This window comes from Oryx dammah, unplaced genomic scaffold (genome assembly GCF_014754425.2).
Source record: "Oryx dammah isolate SB20612 unplaced genomic scaffold, SCBI_Odam_1.1 HiC_scaffold_28, whole genome shotgun sequence".
In the NCBI taxonomy this organism is placed as follows: Eukaryota; Metazoa; Chordata; class Mammalia; order Artiodactyla; family Bovidae; genus Oryx; species Oryx dammah.
In genome coordinates, this window is record NW_024070212.1 from 57603095 (window position 1) to 57616835 (window position 13741).

The 13741-nt window shown below is 35.9% G+C and overlaps 1 protein-coding gene across 1 annotated transcript in view; it reads right to left on the minus strand.

Annotated features, from left to right (window-relative positions):
* SPATA1 (spermatogenesis associated 1) overlaps positions 1–13741 on the minus strand; it is a 53757-nt gene that overhangs the window by 22167 nt on the left and 17849 nt on the right. Inside the window, 4 exon segments of the mRNA XM_040231922.1 lie at positions 2510–2570; positions 3419–3533; positions 12441–12672; positions 12765–12818. Coding sequence (XP_040087856.1) covers positions 2510–2570; positions 3419–3533; positions 12441–12672; positions 12765–12818 — 462 coding nt within the window.

Genomic DNA, 13741 nt, shown 5'->3' on the forward strand with positions numbered 1-13741 from the left:
AGGTCTCCCACATTGCAGGTGAATTCTTTACCAGCTGAGCCACCAGGGAAGCCCTAAAAGGAGCCTCTGCTGCTGCTGCTGCTGCTAAGTCGCTTCAGTTGTGTCCGACTCTGTGTGACCCCATAGACGGCAGCCCACCAGGCTCCCCCATCCCTGGGACTCTCCAGGCAAGAATACTGGAGTGGGTTGCCATTTCCTTTTCCAATGCATGAAAGTGAAAAGTGAAAGTGAAGTCACTCAGTCATGTCCAACTCCTAGCAACCCCATGGACTGCAGCCCACCAGCCTCCTCCATCCATGGGATTTTCTAGGCAAGAGTACTGGAGTGGGTTGTCATTGCCTTCTCCAATGGAGCCACTAGGTACTCATAAAAACCAGACCTAGACTTTTCAACTGAAGTACAGCCTGATAAAACTACTACACATTAAAAGACTACTCTGGCCTTCCAGAAGAAAATACCCAAACCAATTTACAAGGAAAATAAAATCAATTTAGCATCACACTTCTCAATAGTAATAAATAGAATAAGACATCAATAGGGGAACATTTAAATAAATTCAAGGAAAAATTGCGTAAGCCGAGGATGTTACAATCAAGCTATCCCTCAAGTATCAAGACTCAAAGCAGGGATGAGCAAACTTCTTCTGTAAAAGGCCTCAGGATAAATAATTTAGGTTTTGCAGGCCACAAATGGTATCTGTCATAATTCTTCTTTTTCCAACTTAAAAACAATTTTTTCCATGCTTCACTAAACTGGCTTTGAGCCTTGTTTGTCTATTCCTGCTCTAGACAGATTTAAATATGGAAGAAGTAAGGGAATATTGTATGTAGGAGCTGTTTTTAAATAAGTGGAGCTTAACCCAGCCAGGAAATGATTGAAAAATCTTGTGCAAAAGAACTGGCAGTAAGTGTTGAACGTATTTAATTATAGATCTGAGACTAAAACAAGGGTGAGGAGAAGACAAGAAGCACAGCCCATAAATGTTCTGTTCTTTGACAAAGTAGAAATGATACAACTAAAAGCATATGAGGGAAGAAAAGAGAGAGGGATGACTTTTTAATCACCTTGAATGTAAGGTAGGAGTCAGGATAATTTTAGAGGGAACGAATCAAAAATTTCAAATTTTTGAAGAAGGATAAATTTTAAAAAAGGAAAAAAGAGGGCAAGGAATACTAACAAAAATTTATATTAGTATAAAGGTAAACACTAGAATAAGATTCAACCTTCCTACATACGAGAAAGGGGGAAAGTGCAAATAAACCACATAGTAGCTATAGCAAAGTAAAATAACACATTGAGGTCAAATATATCAATCCCATCATAACATAAAAGGAGATAATTCATCTACTAAATGAAAATGACTTTCAGACTGTTTACAAAATGAAACCCAACTTTATGACGTCTATAAAGAGGTACCTAAAACAATGCAATCCAGAAAAGTTGGGGAAAAAAGTAGAGGAGGAAGATGGGGTATACCAAATAAATGTAAATAAGAAGAAATGAGAAGTTAGTATCTTGATTTGCAATAAGAGAAATATACTTCAAATACTTGAAAAGGTAGTTCTTCAAAAAAGTTATTAAAATGGAGCCCATAAAATATATAAGCAGGATCAAATCAACTGTATGGGTAACCTGGGAAATTAAAATTCAGGCCATAATGAAATAGCATTCAGTACCCACCAGGTGGAAAAATTTTATTTTTAAGTGTGAAGATAGCATGTTTTAAGAGTCAGACACAATTGAGCGACTTCACTTTTACTTTTCACTTTCCTGCATTGGAGAAGGAAATGGCAACCCACTCCAGTGTTCTTGCCTGGAGAATCCCAGGGACAGAGGAGCCTGGTAGGAGGCCATCTATGGGGTCGCACAGAGTTGGACACGACTGAAGCGACTTAGCAGCAGCAGCAGCAGCAACAACAAAATAATTATTTGCTGCAGATGGCACGCCTTTATTCCAAAACTCAAAGGCTCTGAGCTGTGATTCTTCTACCAGGACTTGCCTCAGACTCCATTCAGCATTCCAACCTATTACCTATCAAGTATCATTGGACTAGATGAATGTTAGCACACAACCGGCAGCACTGCTTGCTGTGTCTCTTGGATCACTTTGTGAGCTGTTTCTGCCCAAAGTTGGTAGTCTTTTAGATTACTTGATTAAAAAAAAAAAAAAAAAAGGAAAGATTGGAGCCACACATCTGAATGCAATAAATCTCCAAATTCGAAAGAGGTTGGATGACGCTACATCGAGTGACTCGTTTTCAGTGGTAGCTGGGGCAAGGTTCAAATACCTGGTTTTTTACTTTAAAGGGCATATCTCAACATATCTCTCAGACCATAAAACTCCCAGAAATTTCACTGAATTGGCAGGCTCCTGAATTTTCTTGAGGTTTATCTCCCCTGTCTCTAATGTATAAAGTAGAAAACTTAGGCATTTTAATCTGCAGTTTCATTTCAATTTCAGTATAAATATGGTACAATATCACATTTAAGAAAAATTTAGAAATCATACCTGATTATCCTCTCTTCTAATGATATTAGCTCTATCATCTTCATTTTTCCAAAGAAACTGACTTAAAAGGGAATGATAAAATTGAAAGTCATATTAAAAATGATTCCATGAATATTAGCTTTTCATGATTTTAATTGTTTAACATTCTATAAACACAAATATAACATTAAAAAATTTTAAAGTCATCTCAAAACTATTACGTTATCTTTCAAACTCATTAATGATTAACATAAACTATGTTTAGCATGAATTATAAGATAATATTTCATTATGTTGTTGTTCAGTTGCTAAGTCGTGTCTGATCCCTTGTGACCCCATGGACTGCAGTGCACCAGGTTTCCCTGTCCTCTGTCTTTCGGAGTTTGCTCAAACTCGTCCATTATAGCTAAAATCAAATTACAGTCCAATGTTGATAGCAAGGTAACTAACTGGAAATTTAATAAACATACTTTGTTTATAGTTATTTTGAGAATAATTATTTATAAAATTCCCTACCTTAATTTCAAAAGGCTGTATGCAAAGCTGTGGTTTAAGTACTATAATTTTGACTGAAATTATACCAATGTGAAACACAAGCATAATGATTAGTTTACCATAACCAGGAATGTAAAAGAGCCAGAAAAATTAATTCTAGGAAACAAAAATGAGGACAGAAACTTTTCTGCCATTTAGGTTGCCCCTGATGACAAAATAATTACAATAGAATAAATTTAAGCAATACATTATCCCCCATTATATTGGAGGGAAATACTAGCATACAACAGTAAACATCAGAATCAAGGTGGTTTTAGTTAAAAATGACATGAACTTCACTTGGTCCTTGTTTTAATTAGAAGAATCTAAGACAGTACCCTGGCTATCTCACTCTTATAGATTATGCCATGTAGAATCAACATTCATACTAATTACCTTTTAGTGTCGCTAGAATAATCATTATCTGAATCTTCCTGGGATCCTAGCAGTTCAGGATTTCCAGTTTGATTATTTCCGAACTGATTCTCATTTGGAGTAGATTTTCCCCCAGCTGATGCTGATATCCACCCACAGCAAAGAAAGTTTACAATATTAAGAAAATACTAAAATGATAAATTTTTATATGTACATACTATATATTCTTATCCATGTTTCAATATCTCTATGAACTTTATTATTTCCAAACTGAATTTCATGAAACCTTTAGTTTATACAAAAGGAGAATTCTTTGGTAAATTCAGTTTGGGGAAAATTGGATTAAAGCAATCCTAACAGGAACACAAATCCCATAAAGACACACACCTATTATAGGATTTCTCTGTTTTTATGTACAATATATACAAGGTGAGATAAGTTGAGTTTTATTCAAATCTAGTTGTCTCTAAAAAGCTTTTGCCAAAAGTATGTTTTAAAATAGTATTCTGAGGATCCTCCTCTGGGAAGCATGGGGTATAAATACAGAGCATATGTCATTTGTTATTTTACATACACAAACATATAAGTGTTCCCATCCGGGCATTATCACAGCATGTGTGACCTCAGGTAAGTTATTTCTCACTTCAGTTTCCTTAGCTCTAAAATGGCAATAGTGCATAGAAAACACTTTCTGCACAGTATGCAATCGTTAGAAGTCTTTAGACTTCAAGTTCTGATTTCCATTCCATAGCATTTCCTAGTTCAGGTCTTTACCACCTCAGTCTATTTTCCATATTGTCTCCCACATTGTTTTTCTGGAACTGAAATCCAATTACACCATTCCTGTTAAAAACTTCAAATGGCTTCCCATTACCTGCAAAACTTTTTAGCTTTGCAAACAAGGATTTTGCAGCTAAATCCCTACCTACCTCCAGTTGTATTACATGGTGTTTCTTCCTCCCTTTCCTACCACCAAACTATAATAATAATAGTGTGTGTGTGTGTGTACTCAGTTGCTTAGTTGTGTTCAACTCTTTGCCACCCCATGGACTATATATAGCCTGCCAGGCTCCTCTGTCCTTGGAATTTTCCAGGCAATAATAATAGTACTATTACTAATGACAGTGAAAGTGAACTCGCTCAGTAGTGTCTGACTCTTTGCGACTCCGTGGACTGTAGCCTACCAGGCTCCTCTGTCCATGGGATTTTCCAGGCAAGAGTGCTGGAGTGGATTGCCATTTCCTTCTCCAGGGGATCTTCCTGACCCAGGAATCGAACCTGGGTCTCGTGCATTGCAGGCAGATGCTTTACCGATCAACTATCACATTAAACAAAGCCTGAAAGCTTCATTTATACCATAATCTATGTGAAGAAAGCCTTCTGGAATTGGGCTGCATGGCCCAACATTTGTAACCTGGATCTGAAGTCAAGAGTATGAATAGTTCTCTATGCCTTTTTAAGGGGGCTTAATCAGTGACTCTTTCAAGGGTTTTTAAATAGGAAGATAAATAATCCAACTTGTAACAAGAAGAATGATGCTGATGGCAGTCTAGAAGATAGACTAGAAAGGATATATAAGCAAGAAGGCCACTCAAGATGGTTTTTAAGTTTCCTTTAAACTAAGAATCTATCATTTTACAATAAGGAAATTTTCAAAGCTGTAAGTCTGAACAACTGGAAGAATGATGGAACAAAAGAAATAAGAAAGTGTACTGGCTTGGGGGCAACAACAATCAAAGATTAAACACGATAAAGCTGAGGCATGTCAAAAAATATAGAGATGTGTAGTGCTGTAAAAGACTAAAGATAACTAATAGAAATGACTATCCATTTTAATATGAAAAAATAAGAAATACATCTTTTCTCCTTCATTAAAGAACCAATGAAATATACTGTGCCTATTTTGACCAGTTATATTTTGATAATATCACAATGTTAGAGCTCAGATATTTTGTATTCTCAAGTACCACTAAAGAGCAATCTGACAATTTTAAGACACTGTACAACTATCATCAATAAATGATAGTGCACATATGATAAATATCAAGGAACTTCATCTCACATCACACATAAAAATAAATTCCTGGTATATTAATGAACTAAATGTGAAAAGCTAACCATAAAATATTTGTAATATAATACAGGACCATATCTCCATGCTCTCAGAGTAGAAAAGGGATTTTTTAAAGAAGACATCTTAATACAGAGCAAGCACTAACCATGAAAGAAAATGCTGACAAACTTGACTAAAGAACTGCAGCTCCACTTTTGTTGAGGATATAGAAAGACAAAACTGCTCCCACCCCAACAAGGAGAAAAACATAATCTATAAAATAATAACTGAACTCATCAGAGTTAAGTTTATAAGAAATTAGATTCTAATTTCCTCCAAGGAGAAAATAAGATGTTTCATTTTTGGCAGAGCATTGGAGGAAGTAATTGTCATTGTTTGAAGAAGTAAAAAGGAGGCTTCCTTGATGGCCTAGTGGTAAAGAATCCATCTGCCAATGCAGGAGACATGAGTTTAATCCCTGATCCAGGAGGATCCCTCATACCATGGTGCAACTAAGCCTATGCGTCACAACTATTGAACCTGTCTGTGCTCTACAGCCTGTGCTCCACAACAAGAGAAGCCACCGCAATGAGAAACCCACACACCACTAGAGAGTAGCCCCTGCTTGCCATAACTAGAGAAAAGTCCACAGAGCAATGAAGACCTAGCATGGCCAAAAATAAATAAATATTAAGAAAAAAATAAAGGAAGAAGTAAAAAACAAAAGAGATAAAATTTTAAGGAATTCTAAAGGCTAATTTGGGCTACCAAGATAGGAATTTCTAGCATCCCCAGACACAAAAGGTAGTCAATATTCACAGCAAGGTTCTTTCCATGTACCTGTATCACACACTCATAAGAAAGACTGGGGGCAGGGCAGGAGACCCAAAAGAGTCAACTGTGACACACAGGTATGAATGTGTGTGAATAAGAAACCCTATCTTTTTTAACACTCTTTTCTTACAAAAAGCAAGAGCCTTAAGCCAATGGGAAAGGAACACAAAACTCTCCCATCACAGGGATTGGACAAAAATCCATTGGCTCTGGAGGAAGAATACTTGCAAAAAGCCATATACCCTAGAGGAAAAAATAGGTAACTCCTCTTCCACCAATTTCAGCCTTGTAAATTTTTATTACTGAGGAGGGTATAGGAAATCTTCCCACCCCTAGTCTTAGATAAAGCCTAAAGGAAGAATAGAAGCAAAAGCTGGCAGGACCATCTTGAGTCCAGGATCACAAACATACAAAGCATTGGTTTACTACTACTAGGTTAGGGGAAATAAATTCTCTCTTAAATTTAAAAAAGTCATTTTCCCCTTTTTAAAATTTCTTTAAAAGATAATGCACAGTAAGAGCAAAAACAATAAAAATGTATTATGGAGTTTGTAACATATATAGGGGTAAGATGTATAACAACAATAGCACAAAAGATTTGAGGGAGGGAATAGAAGTATATTACTGTAAGCTTCTCATACTATATATGAAGTTGTATATAATTGAAAATATACTTCAAATTTAAGTGTATATAATGTATATGCTAGAGACACTTCTTAAAGATACAGACAGCAAATATTTCAGGCTAGTAGACCATGGTCTTTGTCACAACTGCTCAACTCTATCATTGCAGTGCAAAAACAGTCATTGACAATATGTAAATGAAAGGGCATGGCTGTGTTCAAGTAAAAGTTTATTTATTAAAAAAATAAGCCTTAGGGCATGGATTTAAATTTTAAAAAGAAAGGTGTTTTCTGACCATCAACCTACAGTAACCACTAAATGCTTTTTAAAATGAGGAGTAACTAATGAGCCAATGGTGGAGATAAAATTGAATAAAAAAAAAAATTAATAAAAAAAAAAAAAAAAAGCCAAGGAAGAAACAGAAAACAGATGAGACAAATAGAAAATAAATAATAAAATGGTACATTTAAAACCAACCACATCAGTAATTACATTAAATGTAAATGGTCTAAATATGCCTATATATTAATAAAAGGCATAGATGGTCAAACTGGATTAAAAAGTAAGGTATAAATATATGTTGTTTACAGGAAACCCATTTTGAATATAAAGTCAGATAAAAGTGAAATAGAAAAAGATATACCATCAAAAAACTAATCAAAAGAAAGCTAGAATGATTATATTAATATCCGACTAAGTGAATTTCATTTTTTTTTAATTGAAGACTGTTACCAGACATAAAGAGAAACATTACATATAACATAGAAGTCAATTTTTTTCAAGAAAACATAACAATCTTAAATTGTGCACACATCTCATAACAGAGCTTCAAAATGCACAAAACAAAACAGAGCTGAAAATGTCAACACTCATCTCTATAATTGTTAAAACAGCTGACAAAGCTTAAGAATTCCTTTCCTCAAAAGAATATAAAGAGAATAAAAAGACAAGCCACAAACTAAAATCTAGAGTGAATTACATAGAAATATACACACATGCATACACATACACACATACAAATGCTGGAAAAATATCTGTACATATTGTCACCCTGCTTATAATAACTTACATGCAAAGTACGTCATGAGAAAATGCTGGGCTGGATGAAGCACAAGCTGGAACCAAGATTGCCAGGGGAAATATCAATAACCTCAGATATGCAGATGACACGACCTTTATGCCTGAAAGCAAAGAGGAACTAAAGAGCCTCTTGATGAAAGTGAAAGAGGAGAGTGAAAAAGCTGGCTTAAAACTCAACATTCAGAAAACTAAGATCATGGCATCCAGTTCCATCACTTCATGGCAAATAGATGGGGAAACAACGGAAACAGTGACAGACTTTATTTTGGGGGGCTCAAAAATCACTGCAGATGGTGACTGCAGCCTTGAAATTAAAAGATAATTGCTCCTTGGAAGAAAAGCTATGACTAATCTAGAGAGCATATTAAAAAGCACAGACATTACTTTGCCAACAAAGGTCCATCTAGTCAAAGCTATGGTTTTTCCAGTAGTCATGTATGGATGTGAGAGTTGGACTGTGAAGAAGGCTGAGCGCCGAAAAATTGATGCTTTTGAACTGTGGTGTTGGAGAAGACTTTTGAGAGTCCTTTGGACTGCAAGGAGATCAACCCTGGGATTTCTTTGGAAGGAATGATGCTAAAGCTGAAACTCCAGTACTTGGGCCACCTCATGCAAAGAGTTGACTCATGGGAAAAGACTCTGATGCTGGGAGGGATTTGGGGCAGGAGAAGAAGGGGATGACAGAGGATGAGATGGCTGGATGGCATCATTAACTCGATGGACGTGAATCTGAGTGAACTCCGGGAGTTGGTGATGGACAGGGAGGCCTGGCGTGCTGCGATTCATGGGGTTGCAAAGAGTCGGACACAACTGAGCGACTGAACTGAACTGAAAAGGAGAATTGGTAAGGTAGATTTGGAAGAAAGAGGTGAACAAATTATCCAGAATGTAGTCTGACAGTAAGATTATGGTTCAATGGGAACTTTTTGATACAACTTTTAGAAACAACTTTTTGTTATTGGGTACAGTCACTTTGGAGAACACATGGAAATTATTTAGTAAAGTTGAACGTGTACATACAATGCTAATTCTAGGTATACTTTTTTGAGATCCTTTTGCACATATGCATTTAGGACTCATGTACAAGAATGTACAAAATAGCATATTTGTAATAGCCCCAAATTGGAAACCAATTGTCTGTCAGCAGAATAGGTAAATAAATCATGATATGATCATACAAGAAAATATTATACAACAGTAAAAAGAAATGAAATAATATTATACATGACAACATTGTTGAATCTTTCAATTATAATGTCAAGTAAAAGAAAAAAGTTTCAATATGATTATAAATAAAATTCAAAAGAGACAAAACTAAATTATTATTAAGGAATACATATTGAGGTGGTAATAAAACTATAAAAAAAGTAAGAAAATAATTATCTCAAAAAATCAAGTAGGACTTCCCTGGTGGTCACTGGTTTGGAATCCACCAGCCAATGCAGGGGACATGGGCTTGATCCCTGGTCTGGGAAGATTCACATTCCACGAGGCATCCAAGCCGGTGCGCCACGACTACTGAAGCCCACACACCCTAGAGCCAGTGCTCTGCAACAAGAGAAGCCACCACAATAAGAAGACCGTGCACTGTGACTAGAGAGTAACCCCTGCTAACTGCAACTAGAGAAAGCCCGCACACAGCAACAGACTCAGCACTGCAAAAAATATATAATTAAAAAAAAATCAGAGTACTCTTTTTATTGGGGAGGGAGGAAGATTGACCAGAAAGAGGCACACAAGGTTGAAAAGCTCTTTTAAGAAGCATAGTGAAATATGCCAGTCAGAGAAAGACAAATACTATATGTTATCATTTATACATCCCTGGTGGCTCAGACGATAAAGCGTCTGCCTGCAGTGCAGGAAACCCGGGTTCGATCCCTGGGTTGGGAAGATCCCTTGGAGAAGGAAATGGCAACCCACTCTAGTACTCTTGCCTGGAAAATTCCATGGACTGAGAGGCTCTTCAGAGCCTGGTAGGCTACAGTCCACGGGGTCGCAAAGAGTCGGACACGACTGAGCAACTTCACTTCACTCACTATACATAGAATCTAAAAAATAAAACAGATGAATATAAGAATAACAAACAAACAAAACACATTCCCTGAGAAACAGCCATTAAACTTCTAAAAAGATAATAGGATAAATGCATGTATTTAGAATGCATAAATTTAGAATTTATTTAGAATAAATGCATTGTATTTAGAAAAATGTTGCTTATAGCACCATTCATAATAGTAAGAATATTAAATCAAGGTTATGTAAACAAACATACCACAAGAGAATTCTATAATGATGTAGATCTATATTTATTGGCATGAAATGTCTGTGACATTTCCTAAAAGAAGAGGATTTAAAAGAGTTTGTATGTGTCCTCATTTTTCAAAAGTTAAAAAGTATTTATATGAACTAAAAAAAAATTGCAAGAATATACACCAGAATACTAACAGATACTAATAGCTATGGGCTTCCCTTGTGGCTCAGCTTGTAAAGAAACTGCCTGCAGTGTGGGAGACCTGGGTTTGATCCCTGGGTGGGAAGATCCCCTGGAGAAGGGAAAGGCTACCCACTCCAGTATTCTGGCTTGGAAAATTCCATGGAGTATATATAGTCCATGGGTTGCAAAGAGTCAAACACAACTGAGCAATTTTCACTTTCATTTTACAACAGCTATCTCTGGATGGTGAAACTATTGTTAATCCTTATTTTCTTCTTAATAATTATTGACGTTTCTATAACTTTTTAAAACAGGCATACACTAGGCTCTCAGTTAAATTATAGTTAATTTTTTTGATGTTAAGCACCAAGAAATTAACACTATTTAAAAATTACAATTACACAAAATTCATGATTAAATATTCTCAATAAAATACTTTTTTGGGGTTCTGTGCAAGTAGCATAGTTCAGGGACTTGGCCAGTAGCCTAGGGTATAAAATATGATACTACTCATAACTTTATGTAGGGTAATTGCCTACTTCATTAGTTACTTGATCTTGTACTTTTCAAGACTACTGGAATTCCACAATTAACTTTTTTCCCAGGTGTTTTTTCATTTAACCTCTAATTGGTACTGTGACTGAAAGCCATATATATAACTGCAGGGATATACCTAGATAGAAAAAATAAGGTAAAGACTCTCACTGATCACATTAAATGTGTGTATGCTCAGTCTTTTCTGATTCTTTTGAGACCCCATGGACTGTAGCCTCAGGCTCCTCTGTCCTTGGGATTTTCCAGGCCAGAATACTAGAGCGGGTTGCTATTTCCTCCTCCAGGGGCCTTCCCAATCCAGGGATAGAACCCGTGTTGCTTGTGTCTCCTGAATCGATAGGCGATTCTTTATCACTGTGCCACTTGGGAAGCCCATGTTAAAGGTACCTACACACACACACACAAACACAAACACACACACACACGAAAGAGCTAAGTTTGGAATACCACTAGGCATAGTATAAACTTAGAATGCAGAATGCAATAATTGTTATAACTGAAGATGAAGAAAAATGCAACTAATTAAGAATAAGTGTATTTTGCAGCTGTAAAGACTGTTGTCATTAATTGAGGGGGGATTCATTTAATTCATAAATTTTAAGTATATTTGGTTTTCTATCACAATTTATTTGCTGTATGTAACCAGGTAAAAAAAATCCAACTGACTTATTTCAATATATTCTTAGAGTGTAGTACCAGCTTGGGAGAAGGCAATGGCACCCCAGTCCAGTACTCTTGCCTGGAAAATCCCATGGATGGAGGAGCCTGGTAGGCTGCAGTCCATGGGGTCACTAGGAGTCAGACATGACTGAGCGACTTCACTTTCACTTTTCACTTTCATGCATTGGAGAAGGAAATGGCAATCCACTCCAGTGTTCTTGCCTTGAGAATCCCAGGGACAGGGAAGCCTGGTGGGCTGCTGTCTACGGGGTTGCACAGAGTCGGACATGACTGAAGCAACTTAGAAGCAGTACCAGCTTAATTTATATGTTTATAAGTTTAATTTTGATTTTTTAAAAACCTACCACTTTTGAGAACTAAATTACCAGTAAGTTGGTATGTGTAATCATACAAAAATTTTTAGTCTTTGAAATACAAATGTCTCCCAATATTAAAGTTATTTTGCTTTGGCCTGATACTGTTTGCCTGGATAAGATACTTCTGAAACAATAAGATTTTATGTAACAATCACTTCCCTTCTCCTTTAGCCTTAACTTTATCTGAAACTATTACAAAAGGTGGTAGACTTTGTGTTGTATTTTGATTTTATTTTTATTTTAGCATAGTATTTAGATTAGTTTTTCTTTTTTCTCCCAACTCGTACAACTATTTTTAAAAATTCCCAAATTGAATTGGAGCTTTCCTATTATATTGCCTGTATTTGTAAGGCTAGATTTGCCCAGAGTTTGCCCAGACTTGACTATTAAAATGTATTATAACAACTTCGTTCCAGTTGAAATCACCTTCTTCCTGATTCTTGTCAAGAAGTTCTTTCAAAGCATTTTCTAAAAAACTAGAATCTGTTCCAGGTTCTTCCTTTGATGGAGTTATACTAAGTGGTCTGTGTATTATTCTGTCAGGCTCAGCAACACCATTGTTAGTCTGCTGTTCATCTAAAGAAACTGCTGCTGATGCTGAATAAATATTTCCTAAATGATCCATTATAGGAAGCAAATATAATTCTGGTTGAAGAGCCTATAACATACAGGAAATTTAAAAATTAGTTTATAGTTTAAAAAGCAATAAGATAAAAAATTAGTATAAATTTAAAATGTCAAATTACACACATATGGAGGAACAAATGATTTGAGTTTCAGTTCTGATTCTTGCTTTGTCTTCACCTACAAACAAATGAAAAAATAATTAAAGCTTTTGTAGCATTTTCTTTAACCTCACTGTTTTGCAGAAGGCATATATCTGTGATATAAAAATCACATCAAACAGTTGGTACTAAAGCTGGTAACTAAGCTAGATTCTAGAAAAGGTTAGAATATATCCTACTTCTATTCAGTGTACTAAACATAATAGAAGCTCTATGTTATTTAACAACAGTAATTATGGCTCTCACTTGCATGGACTTACTACGTGCCAGGGCCTATTCTAAATGCTTTACACTTACATATAAAGCTCAGTTAATCCTCACAGTTCCACGTGACAGGCATACATATTGTCTGTATGAGGCACAGATGAGAATGAGGCAAAGAGAGGTTAAGTATCTTGCCTAAGATTTAAGAAATAGGAAATTTCCAAATTGGGATGCAAAACCAGGTAATCTAGTTCCAGAATCCAACTTTGTAAACTTTACTTCCTAAATGTTAGACCCACAGAGTTAATTTGTCACTTGTTTATTCATTCAACAATTATGGAGGGCATACTATGTATCAGGTAGTGTTCTATAGGGGATGGTAAACAATGTGAAGTCCCTGCTCTCAGGTAGCTTATATTCTACTTGGAGAGCAGATGTTAAAATAAACATGATTTAAGGTAGTGATATATGATTTATGAAAATAAAGTGGAGTGATGTAATAGAGAGTAATTCAGAGAAAGAATATCTGAAAATTAGGTGGTCAGGGAAGGCCTTTTTTTAAAAGAAAAATAAAGACAGTAATTGAACTGAGAACTGAATTATGAAAAAAACAAGCAATCTATTTGAAAATTGGGGGAAGTGATTTCCAGGCAGGTACAAAGATGATGAAATAGATGTGAGTTTGGCTTCATGTGAGGACCACAGGAAGATTTTTGTGGCTAAAATGTAGAACCAAGA